This window comes from Copadichromis virginalis, linkage group LG18 (genome assembly GCF_057382275.1).
Source record: "Copadichromis virginalis isolate Kocher_CV1m ecotype Utaka linkage group LG18, C_Virginalis_male_GT1.1, whole genome shotgun sequence".
In the NCBI taxonomy this organism is placed as follows: Eukaryota; Metazoa; Chordata; class Actinopteri; order Cichliformes; family Cichlidae; genus Copadichromis; species Copadichromis virginalis.
In genome coordinates, this window is record NC_140635.1 from 27,110,479 (window position 1) to 27,128,636 (window position 18,158).

An 18,158-nucleotide genomic window follows, 5' to 3' on the forward strand; every position below is an offset into this window, starting at 1 on the left:
TATTAAAAGATAATTAAATCAAATTAAGATAACTATTAAATTAAAAGATAATGATTTGTAAATAACTGGATATGAGTAAATTAAGCTTTTTATCTATATCTATGTATATTCTTATAATACAGTTTATTTTTAACTAACTAGGCAGCTCATTCTCTTTTTCATCCTTCATCCTGCTTCATAAACTGTCGTCATGTGCAGGAATAAGACCATGACGGGGTAAAAAAATTCCCATAATCCCACTAAGGACTGTTTTTGTAGTTGCTTGGGAGTGTTTATTTATATAACATGATGACTGATGATGATGGTTTTCAGCCTATTTGACCTCACTATTAAGTTATGACAGACAATAATTTACAGTGTCGCTGAAGCGCCAGGTTGTACATTTAATGTTACGGGTTATGTGCCTGTAGGTGTTATATTTTTACATCTTTGAACAAATGAGAAGGAGATAAATGACTCTTATTTCCTCTTCTTTATTACCAAGTAAAACAGGTATTACATTATAATGACTTTTTTTTTCATATATTTTCTCTCAAAATCTTTGGATGGGAAATTTACATGAAATGTTTGCATATTCTGATCCTAATGCAGTGAAAGAATACATACAGCCAAAAAAGTTGTAGAAAAAATAAACTTACAGAAAACCTCTGGTTTTGGAATATTAGTGTACACTCAAAAATAAGGCAAAGAAAAATATAAGCATATTCAACAGAAGAAAAACAAAAGTCGTTCTTACTCAACCAAAAAAAAGCCATGTTTCTTTTTCTAAGGAACTGAATTTCGCCCGAGTCCAAAGTGTGAGTCAACACATGGAAACGCTCTGTAAAAAAGTGAAACACACACATGTGACATGAAGCAACAATTTGTTTCATGAAGAAAATTGAAGGTGTGCTTTTGTGTGCAAGTCAAACACAGGAGGATGTCAAACACCTATATCGGATGCATGGGATGGGTACGTCATTGAACGCATGCCAGATTTGATTGACAATGAGTTTCTGAAGGTGCATCACCAGCAAAATAGAGAATGGAGGCGCAAGTGAAGGCAAAGGAGTCTCTTCTCAAAGCACACTGATACAACAACACACACATCATGACCTCACTGAAATGGATAAAGTGGTATTGCATTGATAAGACCGGTGATGGACAGGTGCAGATTTCATGCGCCACTGTTTGGAGTTATTCATCAACACCTTTTCTTTCTTTTTTTTCTCTTTGTTTTTTTGTTACAAGAAACCTACGTTAGATGAAGAGAGTGTTGTGTGTCGTTACGCAGAACCAAATGCATTATGAGCGCTGACATCAAGAAACCAAGAGACGATCACAGACACGTCCATATGCTCAGAGAAATATTTGAAACATAGCTTTTTATGTACACTTTTTACACTTAAGTCTTTTAAATATTGCTATTAGAAAATGATAAAACATTTATTCGACATGGTGGGAAAAGGGAGAAAATAAAGCAGGGAAATAAATAGTGCTGTCTTTTTGATAGACACTTCTTTTCATTGCTCTGTGATGTCCTCCATCAAAGATTATTGTCAGAGTTTATAAGCAGCATCAAAGGCAACTCCTACAATCCATAGCCCTGGTCCCTTTAGATTTCTCTGGAAACTTAAAGGTCCTTTTCCTCAGTGTATGGCACTCTTGCATCTCTAGACTTCCTAATATAATTTCTGGATAAATTACCCAAGCTGTCCCAGTGAAAGTAGCAGCTTCACACATAAGCGTCAGCTCAGTATAATGCAATTCTACCCACAAAACACCACCACAAACTCCACCTGTGTCCTGTAATGTGAGACCTTTGATGTATCTCAACATTGCACTTGCCCTTTAGTGGTAATTCGATGCGTTTGTTGTGCACCAGGTCACACTGCTCTAACTCTCTGCCAACACGACTCGTTAATGGTAAAAATGCTTCCAGTAGTAGTGTTTAAAGGCTGTGTGTGTGAAAGTATGGCGTTATGTATGCGCTTCAGCCCTGAGCACAGTCTTTCCAGCACATCAAGTGTGGTTTGTAAAGAAACTCTTTTGCACTCAACAAACTGAGGCCTGATGTTTGACTTTGAAATGACCAAAACTGCAGTTCCTTTAACGTCCACTCGAGGCTGCCTCCAAAAATGAGTCAATCCCCATAAACTAGGAGGTGGGGAAAAAAACCGACACTGCATATTATTGCAGTATTTTATCAATACGTAAACACCAAATATCGATATTTTACGAAATGAATGAAAATACTCTGAATACTACGAACAAAAGCGCTCAGCTCAACCACCATCATCCTGAGATAACGTTAGTTAGTAAACTCACATCGGCTCAAATGTGAATTTGTCTGTGAAGACATCAACAGATATGTGACTTTCACCCAACCGTCTGGTGATTTCCACCTTTAACACTTACAGTTTAGTAAAAAAAACTTTTCATTTCCAATGACAGTGGTGTCCTCAGTGGACTAACTATGCCACTCGTTTTCTGCAAGGCACCACCTCAGTTAATAGGAACTGGACCCGTCGTGCATGTGGGTGTCTTTTTGATCATTCTCTGAGCCATCTGCCAAATCTCCTGCCGTGTTGCACATCATGTCCTAGAAGTCTCTGCTCTATATTACTTGAGTGAACCTACAGCGAACTTAGCCCGCAACCCTGTCATACAAATATGGCCACAAATATAGCTCCAATAATCCAAAACACTCACGATGACTATAAATCAAAATGTAACTTTGCTAACCAAGTCTAAATGGTTCATTCAGTCTAAGGAAGCAAAATAGCATTAAGTTTGGATCTTGGTTACCGTGGGCTTATGATGATTAAATGGATCAAGCATACAAATCATAGAGCAAACAGTTTTATTTGCTCTAATTATTATTGTGACAAGTTTCCCTACAAAATCAATTTGATCATGACCCATGATCAAATTGTTCCCTAAAGTTCCCAGGACTGAGGCGCAAACATAATTCCATGTCAAGAGCACCTTAGGATTCATAGTGCTGATGTTCTTCCAGTGCTGCAGGTCATTTTAAACTGTCACCTTTAATCATAAGACAGATAAAAGGGATATGACGGTGTCAAAGCTGTCCACACAGAGGAATACATTCTGCTTGGACAACAATCACGACAGTCACACATGTTGAAAATAAACAAAAAACATCTGATTTAAAGGTGGCAGTGCAAATCAGACAGTACCATGTGACTATAACTAATTGGAATACATCTGCAAAGCAAACTTATGTTAAAACGTTTTCCATCTTTTCCACCTCGTTTAAGATTGTTTTGTCATACAAATTATTCACATCATCTTTAAGAGTGCATTCGAAGTGATAACCCGTGAAACAAGAGGAAAATAGAACAAATAAAGCTGGATCACTGTATGAAATCCACAATTATTTTTAAGTTAACAAGAACATAGACTTGGGGTTTCCCTAAACGTTACTCTATATAAGCTCATAAGTGTTCCAAGTGCACAAAACTAATGACTTGTATTTACTTGCATAAACTCAGCAGCAGTCAGTTGACCGAGAATGTCACATTTCACCTCTGTGTTGTTATCTGTTACTCTAATGAACTCCAGCCATTAAATCTAATGGCTCCTAAAGATAAATTTTCAAATGCACTAAACATGGGATGATCCATAGTCTTCACAGTCAAAAGCCATTGATTTTCTTGGTTCTGTTCGCAAACAGGTCCGCTAATTATCTGCCAAATATTTCCCTGTGAAACACAATAAGACATGTCAGATAGTTGGGAAGTGTCCGTGTGCATTTATATTAACAAACCACAGACTGAAGACAGTCAGCCACTGTTTCTGATGCTTAAACTGACCTGCAGCAAATCTCTTCTTGACCAATGATAGCCGGTAGCCAGTCCCGACCAGCTGGATGTCACAGCCTGACAGAGTGCTTCCTTCGCTTGTGAACTGGACTGTCAGCTGGGAGGGTTTACAGGGACCCTCGATCATCTGGAACCGGCCCAGGAGAGCCCCTACTCCTGCCAGACATGTGATATTTGTGTAACGGGACCAAAAGATTTTACTTTTAAAATCCAAAGAAGAAGAAGATGAAGTAGAAATTAAAAATGTTAAATATTATGAACATGGCAAAAATGAATACTTGCCTCCATTCTCAGACCTGTGAGACAGGCTTGGGATTTTCCACTGTATTGTCTGCTGCTCCGGATTCCTATATGAGGAAAGAAATTCCATGTTACATGTTACTCTCTCACATGTACTCTAAAGAGCAGATATAATAATACTATGAATGCAGTGCATATCAATAATACAGACTTATATAAATACAGAGTATGAAAATAATATAGCCTAGTTTCTACAAATAGATGGTAAAAGGTAGACGGTTGATGCACTAACATACACGTCAGTTTGCTCAGTTTACAATACTATCTCGGCCTTAGCCTCTCAATACGACCACATACTAAGAGTCCTTGTCACCAGGAATCCTCACCAGGTGGCAGGTGGGATCATGGCCTGTAGTTTGGCAATGCCTCCATCAACAGGAACCAGGAAGTTGATGTCGTGAAGCGGCACCGGGGCAGCCAGAGCCTCCGTGTTGTATTTGTAGTCTATTCTAAGGTCTATGTTGGTGCCATCGCCACGCCAGCTCACTGCCAGGTTCAGAGGAGTGGACTGGATCCCGTCTGCTGAGACCTAAATGGCAAAGACAAAGAAGACAGTGAGATAACTGGATAGATAGAAAAAATATAAAAACACATCCGTGAATATTAACGGATATTATATACCTGATACTTGATCATATCCACATTGTAGTATGTCGCCTGAGGCTTCTGTTCAGCCACTTTCTTTAGATGGCTAATCAAGTTTGGCATATTTACCCAGAACTCCTTTCTGTCTACACTGTCTGTAGTGGAATCACTAAGGGATGAGAGGAACATCTTTGATTCAGCCAGCATGAAGTAACACTATGAATCTCTTTTGTTTGGACTGTAAAAATGGGCAACTGTCCGCTCCAGTATATGTTTGTCTGTAATCTTCATCTTACCAGCACAGCAGCTGTGGATTAGGGAGGACCTGCTCCAGTCGGTTGTAGTTGCTGATGCTAAAAGTGAGGATAGGTTGAGCTGGGTGGCTCGCAAAGTGCCTGGTTATGCCAGCGGGGAAGGACAGCACCATCTCCCCTGTGATCTTCACAACACATCTGAGGCAGAGAGAGGACTCAAACTAAACAAAATATAAAGCTCACAGATCCCTCTCAGTATAAAAACCCTGAATACAAAGAACTGTGTACCTAATTAGGCTTAAAACAACCTAGCCCAGTCTGCCTTAGAAACATTCCCCTGTCTGCAATTATTAGCAGTGCAGTGTTTCAGTTTTAGCATAAATCCATGCTGACATGATGTCAGTGCATTTTTAATGTAAGCCTACTTGCTGGGGTCAGCGCCTTTAAAGTAGGCATTGATGGTTTCTGTGAAGGCAGCTGCCACTGGCAGAGTGTCTTGGGGTCCCATGGTGAGTGGACTGGGACCTCTGGAGCACCCTAAAACACACATAAACACAAGTGACACTGCTATAACATCTCCTTATAAAACCGTAGTTGGGTTATATCTTACTTGCCTGAAAGTAGGTTTCACACACAGAGGACAGAATAGTTCAAAAACAATTAAAGCAAAACCAAAGCCTCGATCATGGATCTGGATTCTAAGTAAGTGAGCAGGAGATGGGGATGGGTGGCAGCACTCTTGTGGACACAGCCAGTAAAGAAACGGGGCAGGTGCGTACAGTGCATGCACTGGTGTCACTAAAGCAGCACTATAGCTCAACTCACCTTCAAAAGCTAAATAAAACCTGCCGTGGTCAAACCATACCAGAGGCTGCGAGGCCTCTGAGTGAGCAGAGACATCAGGAAGAGAGAATCATGGAGAGGGACAAGACTGTGAGGCAAGGACACGATGAGTGACAGACAACATGTGGACTGAGATGCGCAGCTAAGCCGCAGAGACGAGCATGACAGCCATCTTGCTGGTAGCATACCTGTGGTGGACAAGTTGAGGTCCCTTCCTAAAGTTGGGGTGGACGCTGCACTCTGTGAGGTAATGGAGGAGATTGATGAAGAGCTCTCTGCCCGGGCCAGGGGGGCAAAAGGCGGGGGGCTGCTTGAAACTGGCGGACTGAATGGCCGGGTCTGGAGATGTAACACAAGTTATTTTGTTCAGAATGAAAAAACACAGTCTCAGGAACAAAAGATAAATGAGGGGGGGAGAGAGAGGGTAAAAGAAAAGAAAGGGCTTTTCCCACATACCAGGTCTGTGATCGGTTTCCCCGGGGGCAGCTTTGGTCGGGAGGACGGACGAGGAGGAGGAGGCGGAGGGACTGGGCTGCCTCGAGACTGAGGTGTGGTAGGACGAGCTGGAGATGAGGGGCCTGTGGCACATACCAGTGTCTGTGGTTAGCACAGCCTTCAGTTCACAGTGACGGAGATTTTTATTGCCGCACTTCCCTTCTATCAGCTGTGTTTGGAGAGAAACTGTTGTGCGAGACTCTGGTTGGTTCTGGCATGAAATAAAATTGCTGTTGAGATTTTTGTAGGTGTTCTTCTGATTCACGTGAAAAAAAAATCTGTAGGAAGACGTTACCGCTTGATCTCTGTGCTGATAGAAAGCATCCTGTAATTTTCATACTGGTCTGATGTGGGATGCTTGTTCTCGGTATTCACCAATTGAATGATGGTATATGTTAAACAAGACCATTTAAGCATTTTCAGCAGTCCCCCTTTAAAATATCAACATTATATTTCCTTATATTTCTGGAAAGATAAGACCTGTTATGCACTACAAACAAAACGCTGTCATTTCAGAATCACAACACTAGATGTCACTAAAGTTTGACCTGCTCATCTCTGTGATTTTTATTTTTGTGGCTGTGCTGGTGGCCTCGTCATTCTCACTTTTTTCAAAGCAAACAAAATTAAAGGACACTGCAGAATTTAAATAAAAAACATTAATCGTGCTTGGTGTAAATGAATCTCAAAGAGGCCACTGTGCGTGTTTGCAGCAACACAAGAGTACTCACTGCTGCCTGAGTAGGGTCCCGGGGAAGACATGATAGACCTGTAGGTAGTTGGAGGAAGAGGAGGTGGCGTGCCCCTGAAGCTTGGCGTCAGCTCTCTGGGGGAACCCACAAAGTCTGGTACATCTTCTCTCAGGTTTACACCTTCTGGAGTCCTCTTACCCCCTAAACCCCCAAGGACCAGTGGAGACGTGACTCCAGCACGAGGGGATCTACGCTCCGCTGGCAGAGGAGGCACAGGGCTGATGGGGGCAGGGGAGGAAGAGTACTCTGCAAACTGCAGCATCTCCTCATCAATAGCATCCTCTTCAGGGCACCCAGGAGGGGAATTAGAGGGGGAGAATTCTGGGGGCAGAGGAGGGGCTGGTTCATCTGGCGGAGGAGGTCCGAGTAGAATGGAGGGAGGCGAGTCTGGCGGAGTGAAACGAGGAGGAGACCCAGGGGAAAACGGCGGAGGTGAAGGTGGGGGTTCGTTTGGAGGTGGTCCAGGCGAGAGGCAGGGGGTGGAAGGGGTGGATGAAGGTGTGTCTGGCGGAGGAGAGTCGGGTGGCGGAGGTGGAGCCGGTTCATCGGGCGGTGGGGGCCTGTCATCAGTGAAAGTAACCCATCTGGGAGACATGGTGTCCTCACTCATGGGTCCAAAGACATCGTCTAGGTCGGGGGCAGGGGAGCCTCGGTAAGAGGCTGGGGAGAGGACATTCAGGTAGATTGGTGCCGAACTGCGAGCCGCCCTCCCATTGGGTAGATCGGCTGCAAAGAGTATATTGGAGAAGTGAGATCACAGCTGACTGATCTAACTATATTCTTGACTGATGTTTGAAAATAAATTTACCAGCAGATTCTGAAGGATAGCCGTAGTGACTTCTCGATGGAATGTTTTTTGGAGGGAGTGGAGGCGGAGCTGCGACAGGTGCAACAATTCAAGGTCAGCACAACTTCTTTAGAAACACGAATTACAACAGAGATAAAGTTCACTCATGTTTGCTCACCCCCTGTTGGAAAACTTCTGCTCAGCTGTGATTCTGATCGGGGTCTAGAATCTCCCCACGCATCCGAAGGTACCACTGTCATTGGATAAAGGGGGGAACAGTGTCACCTTTGTAAAGGGAGTTTATTCATTTGGGTAAAGTTATGTCTGATCAATGGAGGACTGACCGTCATATCTGGCATATTTTCTCTCTAAAGGCAGCTCAAAGAAGGCAGGAGTGTTCTGTGACAGCCTGTCACTGCAAAAAAACACATGCAACAAGTAAAAAAATAGCACACATAGCTGCTCAAGGGACATCTGAAGCAGAGCAATAGCATACCATCTTAATGAAAGAAGCGTTTAATTTGCCAACATTGCTAAAAGGATGACAGACCTTTGCGTCTCTGGGGCAGGACTCGGTATCGGGGTTGAGCGTCTGGGTCTAGCGATCTCCTCACCTATAAGAAAAATAACAAACGCTCAGCTCCTGCTCTGCTGAGACTACTGTTATGTTGTTCTGGTTAGGAGTGGAGAAGTCCCATCCACCAACTGTTTAAACCTTTTGTTCACAAGTGGCAGCCAATCAGAAGAAAGTTGGTTTAAAGGAAGAGATGCTTAAAAGGCTTGTTTCAGACATAGAATTTAAAAAATGACTACACAGAGGCTTAGAATAAGTTAAATAACGATTATTTTGAACCCTGAGTCATGCAAAGCTCCTCAAATAGCTGGGTACGAGCATAATATATCCTCTTTAATATGCGTGCAGTAGCAATGTGGTTATGAGCACAAGTACAGGAATACGGGAGGAATTTTAAAAAGTGATTTTTAGAGATGTGTACTTACAGGACAAGTTCCTTTTCATCTGCCCGTGCAAAAAAAGAAAAGAAAAAAAAAAGAAATCCAAACAAAAGAAAAAGTAAGGTTACAGATCATATTATACACCGTATACAAATACACATGATCTTCAGTCCTTTAAGATGTTCTTCTTTCTTATTATATCAAAACACAGTACGATTATAGGAAATCTAATTTGTGTATTACTCCTCTGGCTTAAGTGCTCTTCATCAGTCTTGATAGTTTTGGTGTGACTTGAACAGAATTGGAGACATCAGCTTGAGAAGTCTGTGCTTTGTCTAGTGCTGCCAAATCATAACTACCAACTCCATTCGAAAAATAAAAAGCATCTGAAAAGCAGAAATGCCTCCTTCCAGAAATGATCATCAGAAAAATATACATACTTTCTTGTGAGTCTTTTCGTGAATGAAGCACACATGCTAACTGTGTCAGTCAGCAGAGGGAAGTATGCATCTACCCGTGATGGGAGGCTCATGCTGACATGACAGCATGACAAGGTGTAAACATTAATGGCGTACCCCTTCTGCAGAGCTGTGGTACATTTTTTGGAGCTTTGAGAGGCAAAAGTCAAGTGTCACGTATTCATGAGAAGGCGGAAATTTCTCCCGTCGGTATCTCTGGTGGACAAGGCAACTCGCTAACTAAACAACGGATGAACAGCACTACAGCCTGAGGTAAAAATGTTTCTCTTTATTTTCTGCATTGTACAGAGTAAGGCAGCGGAGATCAGAAAGCTGCATTTGGGGCTATCAGTGGTAAAACAGCCAGCAGAGGGAAAACTTACCGGACTGTGTCTCTGAGACCAGCAAAAAGGAAGAGAGAACAGACCTGGGTCAGAGAGTGAGTGACAAATCAGTCAAATGGACACTAACTACAACTACACACACCGCATCTCTTTACTTTAACCGCAAAGCCTCAATAATGCAGCATGAGCCGTAACTCCCTGGAGATTATGCGGACAATACGAGCATCACCTACAATCAGCACGCACACAGCCTCACACCGAAGACAGCAGGGTCTCTAGATCAATGGGTTTGGAACTGTATGTGTGTTAGGTTTGCTTTGCATTATGTAACGCACACGCTTTGCCACAAAGGTTTAAATAAAGCTGTCGCTGAGCAGGAAAAAACTGAAGGAACAGAAGCAAGAAGAAAAAGAAAGTTGTGATTTTTGTGAGGCAGTGAGGTTGGGAAAGAAAGTGCATCCAGGGAAAAAAAACGAAAGCCAGCGAAGACAGTCTACGAGATCACTACGACAGGAGGGAACACGTTATCAAGCGTTTTCACCACATCTCATGCCATCTGTCAGGGTGCTGATACAGATGTGAAAATGTGTGACAGGCTTACCGGACTTCTCCTCTACAAGAGGGCAGCAAATAAGTGAGAAGAAAAGACAAGCGCAGGCAGAGAGTCAAACAGATTTGAGAGAAATTAGCAGCTGGTAAAGTATATGAACTGCATTGAGCGTGACTATTGTGCTCTTCACAACTGTGCAGCAGAACAGGACTGCAGATCAGCAGCACTCACCAGAGACGGGGACAGCGCCAGGCCTCCCACTGACGCTTTTAGCTCGTCCATGGATGGAAGCACACACTTGGCACTGTCTGATACCAGCGGCTTGATCTTAATTTTGAACTTTTTTTTGCTGTCCTCGTCATCCTCTGAGTCGCTGGACGAGAAAAAGTGCTTTTCTTTGGAGGCTGGTGAACACTTGTAAAGGGCAAAGAGGAGGAAGTACAACATGCTGTACAAAAATGCAGATAGTTCAACCTTCTGTAGCATTTAAAGCAAGGACAACGGTGCAGGACAGGAGTGAGATATCCATTCTGTGTCCCAGTTACCAGTATTACAACTGCTGTAACTGACACTCCTTCTCCACCTCCACTAAATCTTCCTGCTCAGGGAAGGTCTCCACAGTGTCAACTATCTATGAATCCAGTTCAAACATATACTCCCACTGCTGACACCTGTGGGAGCAGAACTGAGCGTCAGTGGTTAATGAGAACTGTGGTTTAGCGACAATTGTAAAGCCGGTTCGACCTAATGTGGCTGTGTCCGGCTGCCTTGCAGCAGGGGTGCACATACGCAGGGATTTGGCCTATTTAATGCTGAAAAGCACTCAACCAATGAGTCACAAAGCCAAACAGATCAATAGTTTTTGCTGGCGAAGACTCCTAAGAGTGCTACTTCTCCTTCCGACTAAAAGGATATCATCACCCTCGTCACCAGGCCGGAGGCTGAAGCCCTCCTCATCTACATCAGGAGAGGCCTGCAAAAGAGAGACAGCGAGAGGGAAATGGTGACGGTTGTTTCTAGCCACTCTCAAACTCTTCAGCAGCGCATAGAAATGCAGATTAGATTTCACAGATGTCTTGCTGGAGACGTTCCACTTGGTAGATGAAGCTCCTGCTGACTCACAGATTATGCACCGCCATAACTCACACACATTTGTACCCTTTACTCTGTAATTTTAAACCTAGCGTCACATGACACTGATTGCACAGCACAGCACTGCAAGTATTTCCAATGCCAGAGCTGCAGAGTCCATGCAAAAAGAGAGACAAAGAGAGAAAATGTGCAGGTGTAGGCTGTGGATACTTACATATCTGTCCCAATCAATCTCCCCATAGAAACCATTGGGAGCCCCGTTGGCCTTTTTCTATCAAAACGGAGATCATAAAGAAGGCAAAACGATAAAAGCTTATGACGTTAAACTAAAATTCTTTTAATATCAAAATTATATTTTTTTAATATACTTTTAGATTTTTTTTAATGTACCATAATCAGAATAAATTATTGCTGCAGGCCCAGTTCAGTTAAATGTAATTTTATTCATAGCACCAGTTAACAGTCTTCCCAAAGTGTTTATATGTCCAGGTAAAGAAAGAACCCAAATGAAATTTTTATCCCCAAAAAGCAGCACTTGGAAACAGCGGTGCAGAAAAACTACCTTTTAACAGGAAGAGACCTCCAACTAATCCGTTTAAATCTTGTTAAAGTCACTGTGCTGTAGTTTCCTGTTGTGCTGTTATAATCTCCTAGGTATAGTTTCCTCTGTTAAACAGTCACAAACACTTAGAGGGCCAAAAAAACCCAGGTAAATTAAAGGAAACACTTTCATTGTGTATGTACGTACGCTTCCTTTCTTTCCACTTCCACTTCCTTCTTTGTCAGGTGAGCTCCTGTTTGACAAAACAAGCAGATGGAAAAATTAGGTACCAGTATACCAGTAGATTTTTCTTCATTTGTATGTGGTTTTAAAAAAGTGGGTCTTGTTTTAAATTATTTAATGTAAAATACCCATGTTGTGGTACTCAGATTATTTTTGGTATCTTTTGCAGGTACCGCATAGACCTATAGCACAAAATTTCCTATAATTTTATAAATCCAACAAGAACTTTATTAGTGTCATAGCAGTAGTTTGGGTTGTTTTACATCTCTATGCATTCACATTCTCAAACCAATGAGTTCTCAAAGTGTTTTAGGGATTTTCTCCTGTTACCAGTGAGTGTCTGAGGAAACTCACGTTGTTTCTTTGTCCTTGTCTTTCTTTCGTAAGCCCAGGGCTTTCCTGGTTCGGTTTTTCAGTCCTAGCATAGAAACACACACAGGAAAGGAGCGCGTGAACATTATCATTAAGAACTCATTTTAAGTTGTTATAGCCAAATATAAAATTAACTATCTAGACATTAAAATGCACTTGAAAGCAAATAACAAAGAAGAGTAATGGGCTGGGTGTATAAGAGCCTGGGGATGAGTACGGGCTAGTGGATACAGAGAAGTTACAGTAAGATAAAAATTAACGTATTGATTTGGAACAAACCCCAGGCAATCTGGAGAGAGCCTCCACATAAAACGAAGCAGTGTCCCCTTCCTGACTATGTAGGCTGTCAAGAAAAAATGAACAACCGTTGATCAATGTGTTCACTTCATTAGCACGATTCAGAGCAGAGCAGCCAGGGATCTAGTACAGCGTCCCATCAGCCAAACTGAATGCCAAAAGTCCTGCAGCACTGTCGGCTGGCAACATGCAGCGATGCAATCAGAACGATAAACACAAAGAAAAACGTTTTTTCTGTTTCACCTTATAGTGATTTTTCAAAGGTTTTTGAAATGATTAGGACACAGAACATGCTGTATGCAAATGTAATTTGGAGCACTTATTATCAACTGACAATAAAAAATAACTGGAGGTTGTTTAATGATGCTCCATGCTGCAGGAGTGTATTGATTTAAAAATTACATCAAGTCTATAGCCATGCTAGCATGCTAACAGGTCCGTGAGGCTACCTAGGCCCGACTAATAATAACTTTAGCTTAACGTGCATTTACAGTGTTAGCATTCTGATGTTTGGAGTTCATCACATCTATTAACATGTTAGCAAATTAAAGCATAAAATGTTAGCATACTAACATTCTCTAATTAGCAATACAAAGCGGAGAGAATTAGCTAACATGCTAAACAAAAATTCTCTGGGTGTTATCTATGAAGGCTGTTTGCTGGTATAATTAAAGATAAAGTACTCTTTTGTTTAATGAGTGAATTAATGGGTCAAAAGTGCTCCAGTCCAACATCACTGGTCTAGAGCGCTTACTGTGATAGTCACAGTAATGAATCACTTATTCTGGCTCAATAATTCAACGTACTTATATTCCAGAAAGTGCAGTTAACCAAGATGAGTGACTTTAGGTATTTTAATGTATTTTGACTTGCGTACTATTACACTATAACATGTAACTTTTCACTTAAATAAAAAGTCTGAATAAGTTTAAAGTTAAATGCACTCCACTTAAAAATCTTTGAAAGACACCTTAAACAAATTCTGACAAAGAGCAGTTTTCTTTAAAAAAAAAAAAAAAGTCTGTGTGTTTGAGTGTGAGTTTGAGTGCGTGTGCACGCATTTTCTTTTCCCCCCCAATAAGCAACCGACAGGTTTGCATAACTGTGTTTTAGAAGAAGTGAGCGCAGTTGATAGTCAAATCCAGAGCGACAGGGACACGTGTGATGAACAGTTGGGAGGATGAACATTTTGTGCCACTCAGAAGCAGCTGATACCGTTTGTGTGTTGCTCTGCTCATCATCCCTTTGTGTAATCTGCATGCTGTGCTTTAAACTGGATCACATTTTCTAAACAGACTTACCGCTTTTAATTTTTTTTTTGTGCCTTACTTTTTTAATTCATGTCACAGATATTGTGTCGTTAAGATAAACACAAAACAGGAGAAACTCATTTCAAAATTAAATTAATACCGAGTCACTGATGTGGTGATTACCTTCACTCATACTTAAATCCTAACAAATATTATAAATGTTAATCAGTAGCATTCACGTTCTTCTGACAGGGTCTGTGATGTGACGTATTAGTGGCTCGACTGGCAAATATTATTCCTGCATCCTGTCTCTTTGTTAGTCAATCACAGGTCTGTACCACGATTCTTCTCTCCAGTCCTAACCTGCATGTGACATTGTTGGTAAAGATCAGTCCCAACACTGATGAGTAACAAACCTGTTGAACGACTACGTATCACACGCCGAGCGAGTACAAGAGGTCTGGTCAGACTGACTGCAAAGCGATGCAGATCACACTGTGCGTCACAGCAGGACTGTGTTGTTTTTGTAACCCATTTACAGAGTTTGCCTGAGGAGAGCCTCATTAAACAGAGGCATCATACTAATTAATGATACTAGCTGTAAATATAGTTGAGTTAGGGTCTCCTTCATGCCAACTCACAGACACACAATCTTTAGACACAATTCTGCAAAACATTTCCAAGGACCAAAGTGATGGATTCACACGTCACCCTACTTACTCACAAATAACATGTTCTTCACATTACTGCTGATAATTTAACTTCCCTATAGTGCCATTATTCCACTTTCAAAATCGAGGATTAAAATTCAAGTTATTTTGGGTTTTTTTTACTCTGCACGTGAAATACAAATGGATTTGCATTTATTGGTAATGTGCTACAAGACTTTCAGCCTTTTTACAGCTATATCATTTTCTTAATATGACCAAATTTAACCTCAGGTATCCTTGCAGTGTCTGTTCTGCAGCTTGTAGTCTCTTCTCTACTATATACTGTTGTTCTACATTTTACACAGTTAATTAGCAGATGATACAGCTGGAAGCTCAAGAAGAAAGCTACACACTGACATCTACACACAGCTATTTACAACAAAGGAAACTGCATCTAGGAAAGAAGATAAGACTAAAGCTGTAGGAGAAATGTTCACAGTGGAAACTGACTAATGTTTTTAGACAAAGTATTGTCAAGAACGATGCCTTGGATTCACTGTCAAGTTCTTTCAGACTATGACACAGTTTGTATAAACGCAAACCTCGATAAACAGAAGAATTGCATCCATAATTTGTGTAAATCCCTAAAACAAACAGCTAGTCAGCTATCTTGGTTGTCAGTTGCGTGTAGCTCAACTAGCATGCCGCTGTTACCAGTGACACAGAGGAGGTTTCAAATAAAGAAGGAAAAAGAACAGTTCTGCTCCGATGAGCGGTTTGAACAGGTTTTCTCTGCTTTCTCTTCACATCTTATCCTCTGACTTTTGTTCAGTATTTTAGATATTTACAGTTTCTTACAGTAGCTTAACTTTATGTTAGCAGACAATAAATTCTGCCCTTTCCACGACGTCCATCCTTTCCACCCACTCCCTTGGTTTTCTTCTTTTTACGTGCTTCCAGCCCTATCTCAAGTAGGTTTCAAGTTTCTGCAAGTTGATTTTTATACACTCCTGACATTTACTCCTGCCTGGAAGAAAAGATCAATTTGATACCTTATGGTATGCCATGGAAAATGATCAGCAGGAATTACATTTTTTTAAGTGTCTGAAACTTGTAAAACTAGCAATGTGGTCTTTAAAGCATAAACTTCTAGTACAAATAGGCCACCTGGCCAAGATTACTGCCCACACTACTGCAATTAATGATTCTGATTTATAGAGAGGACCTGCACATTTTATCTTAAGCCCAAGAAGCATATTACTACACCTATATTTTAGTCCAGACCTCACTAAATGTCACTAACTACATGCTAACACTGTGTGCACATGTAGCTAACAAAGGCTACGGTGAGCTTGTGACATCTGTGTGAGTTTCCTCCAGCTTGTGAACCGAGTACAATATCATGTTAGGTTGACTGCAGGCCCTCTGCTAATAATAGCCACCTTCCATTACCACGTAGGCACAAATGGATGATAAAGACCCAGCATCTCTCATGCAGAGCAGGATGGTTTATAATGTACTTCACCTAACTGTAGGACAGCATCCTTTACTTCAGTTTATATGAGACATGCACTAAATGCTCTGAGGCTGAAGGATCACCTGATAGCAACAGCTAGTAGTAATGAATGAGTACAGCTACTTGGAGTGGTCACATGTCTCCTTACATACACATCTATATGACATAACTGCAAGATTAGCATGCACACACACATACACACACAGGCACACGCAAAAACAAACCCAAAAGGACATTACTCTGTACACACTTTACCACTGTGAATGGCAGCTCCCCCTTTCTACACCACAAACATCTTCTCAGGCATTACAGCTACCTTTCTATAAATCTTACACACACACACGCATACGCACAAGTACTCACAATAGCCACATTGTCACACTGGTCATGCATACAGCTCAGTCGTACCAGAGGTCCGCACGGCATGACAGATCACATCACTGCATTCACTTTTTTTAATGGCCCAGCAGGACACAAGAGGGCAGGAGGAGGACGCTGAGAAACAGGACGTGGAAAATAAAAGGAGTGCACACATCACTTACCTTGCATCATGATTGCAGATTTTCATCCTACGCTGCCCTCTGGATTGCAGGCGGGCAGAAATGGAGGAATCCGACCGGTCAAAAGATGCCTGGGCAGGGCATAGCTAATTCTGCACAGCTCCCCAGCGAAGCACGATGTTGATTTCCTCCACCCCCGAGGGCCCGACTCCCAGACACCCGCACGGGGAGGCGGGGTGGGAGCTGCAAGGCAGCAGGAGCGGTGAAGGACACGGGGAGAAGAGACACCCGAGGAATGCGCTGCAAATCGGGAGAGGAATAGGGGTCCTCTCTGTGTGCGTTAGGCCACAGACGGCCGAGCGGCACTGACACACGCCATCGCTGAGAGGGGGGATGCTGAGGAAAGGCAGAGGGAGAAAAAACAGAGCGCTACAGAGAGATAGAGGGGCAGAGAGAGGCAGAGAAAGACCAGGGGAGAGAGGGGCGGAGGGAGGGAGTGGGAGGCTTGCTGATGTCACATCTGCACTAAACCAATCCCTGAAACCACGGTCACATGGCTGCTGTCCCCTGATGCCTAAGCACCTCTTGGCTTGCCTTGAGCAGGCACACTACATACTATGCAAGGTCCTATAAAATAAAATACACTATTTTCTTTTATTTTGAATTAATTCAAATATTGCTTTTGCTTTGAAAATAAATCTGTTGTATTTTTTTTTTTATGATTTATGATGATTAAATTCATTAAAATTTTCTGAACTGCAAAAAGGTCACCCATCCGTTTTCTTTGCAGACATGCTGGGGCGAGAGGCGGGAAACACCTCGCCATCAACACAGGGAGACAGGCAACCTTTCATGCTTACAGTCACACCTAAGGCCAATTCAGAATCACCAGTTATTACCAGTTAACCTAACATACATGTCTTTGGACTGTGGAAGGAAGCTGGAGTACCCACAGAGGTACAGGTAGAACTCCAAACAGAAGGATCCCCCCACAGGCCGGTGGGTTCAAACACAGGACTCGCTTGCTGTGAGTTTAAAGCTCTATGTTGTCCTTTTTCATGCAAATATTCTACAGCTAAAAGTGGACCAGTGCCTATACTGGGTCACTTCACTGTGCTGGTGGCTGATCATGAAACCTAACCTTGAAACTTTCCTCATATAGAGTGTTCTGTTAATACAAAAATATATTTAATTCATTCTTCAGGTAATACAGGTAATACAAGTAATACAAGTCCAAATCAGAACCAGTGAGCCACTTAAGCTTTAGCAGGTGGATTGGAATAATGCCTTTGATGCTGTGGAGGGCTGCAATCAGATCTAACAGCGAGAGGATGACAAGAGGAGATCATTTGTTCAATTTCAGTCACATAGGTTTTGATTTGTGGGGGGAAAATGCTGAAGACACACTTTTTGAGAGTTTTTTTTGGTTCAGAGGGTTTTTTGCTAGTTCTCTGGAAAGAAAACAAGAGCAATATACTGACTTCACAAAGCTGCAAGACTATTTCTATTGCTAAAAATGTGTCCCACTTGAGGACAGCAGAAAATCTACCA

The 18,158-nt window shown here is 42.0% G+C and overlaps 2 protein-coding genes across 2 annotated transcripts; both read right to left on the reverse strand.

Annotated features, from left to right (window-relative positions):
• Positions 1 to 457: 457 nt before the first annotated feature.
• On the reverse strand, positions 458 to 10,204 carry LOC146688103 (SH3-containing GRB2-like protein 3-interacting protein 1). The gene is made up of 17 exons (XM_085438696.1): positions 10,198 to 10,204; positions 9,636 to 9,679; positions 8,840 to 8,858; positions 8,391 to 8,454; positions 8,185 to 8,255; positions 8,019 to 8,093; positions 7,862 to 7,930; positions 7,033 to 7,779; positions 6,263 to 6,384; positions 5,995 to 6,145; positions 5,389 to 5,500; positions 5,006 to 5,161; positions 4,746 to 4,878; positions 4,451 to 4,653; positions 4,107 to 4,171; positions 3,816 to 3,980; positions 458 to 3,704 (listed from the first exon to the last, which is right to left on the reverse strand). The coding sequence occupies exons 3-17, from the start codon at positions 8,856 to 8,858 to the stop codon at positions 3,682 to 3,684; spliced, it is 2,175 nt and encodes a 724-aa protein (XP_085294822.1). The 5' UTR covers positions 9,636 to 9,679; positions 10,198 to 10,204; the 3' UTR covers positions 458 to 3,681.
• On the reverse strand, positions 9,641 to 17,078 carry LOC146688104 (SH3-containing GRB2-like protein 3-interacting protein 1). Its single transcript, XM_085438698.1, has 7 exons — positions 16,650 to 17,078; positions 12,377 to 12,440; positions 11,987 to 12,032; positions 11,453 to 11,509; positions 11,062 to 11,119; positions 10,378 to 10,553; positions 9,641 to 10,209 (listed from the first exon to the last, which is right to left on the reverse strand). Exons 1-7 carry the CDS (start codon positions 16,657 to 16,659, stop codon positions 10,156 to 10,158), a joined length of 465 nt encoding a protein of 154 aa, XP_085294824.1. The 5' UTR covers positions 16,660 to 17,078; the 3' UTR covers positions 9,641 to 10,155.
• Between the last annotated feature and the right edge of the window lie 1,080 nt (positions 17,079 to 18,158).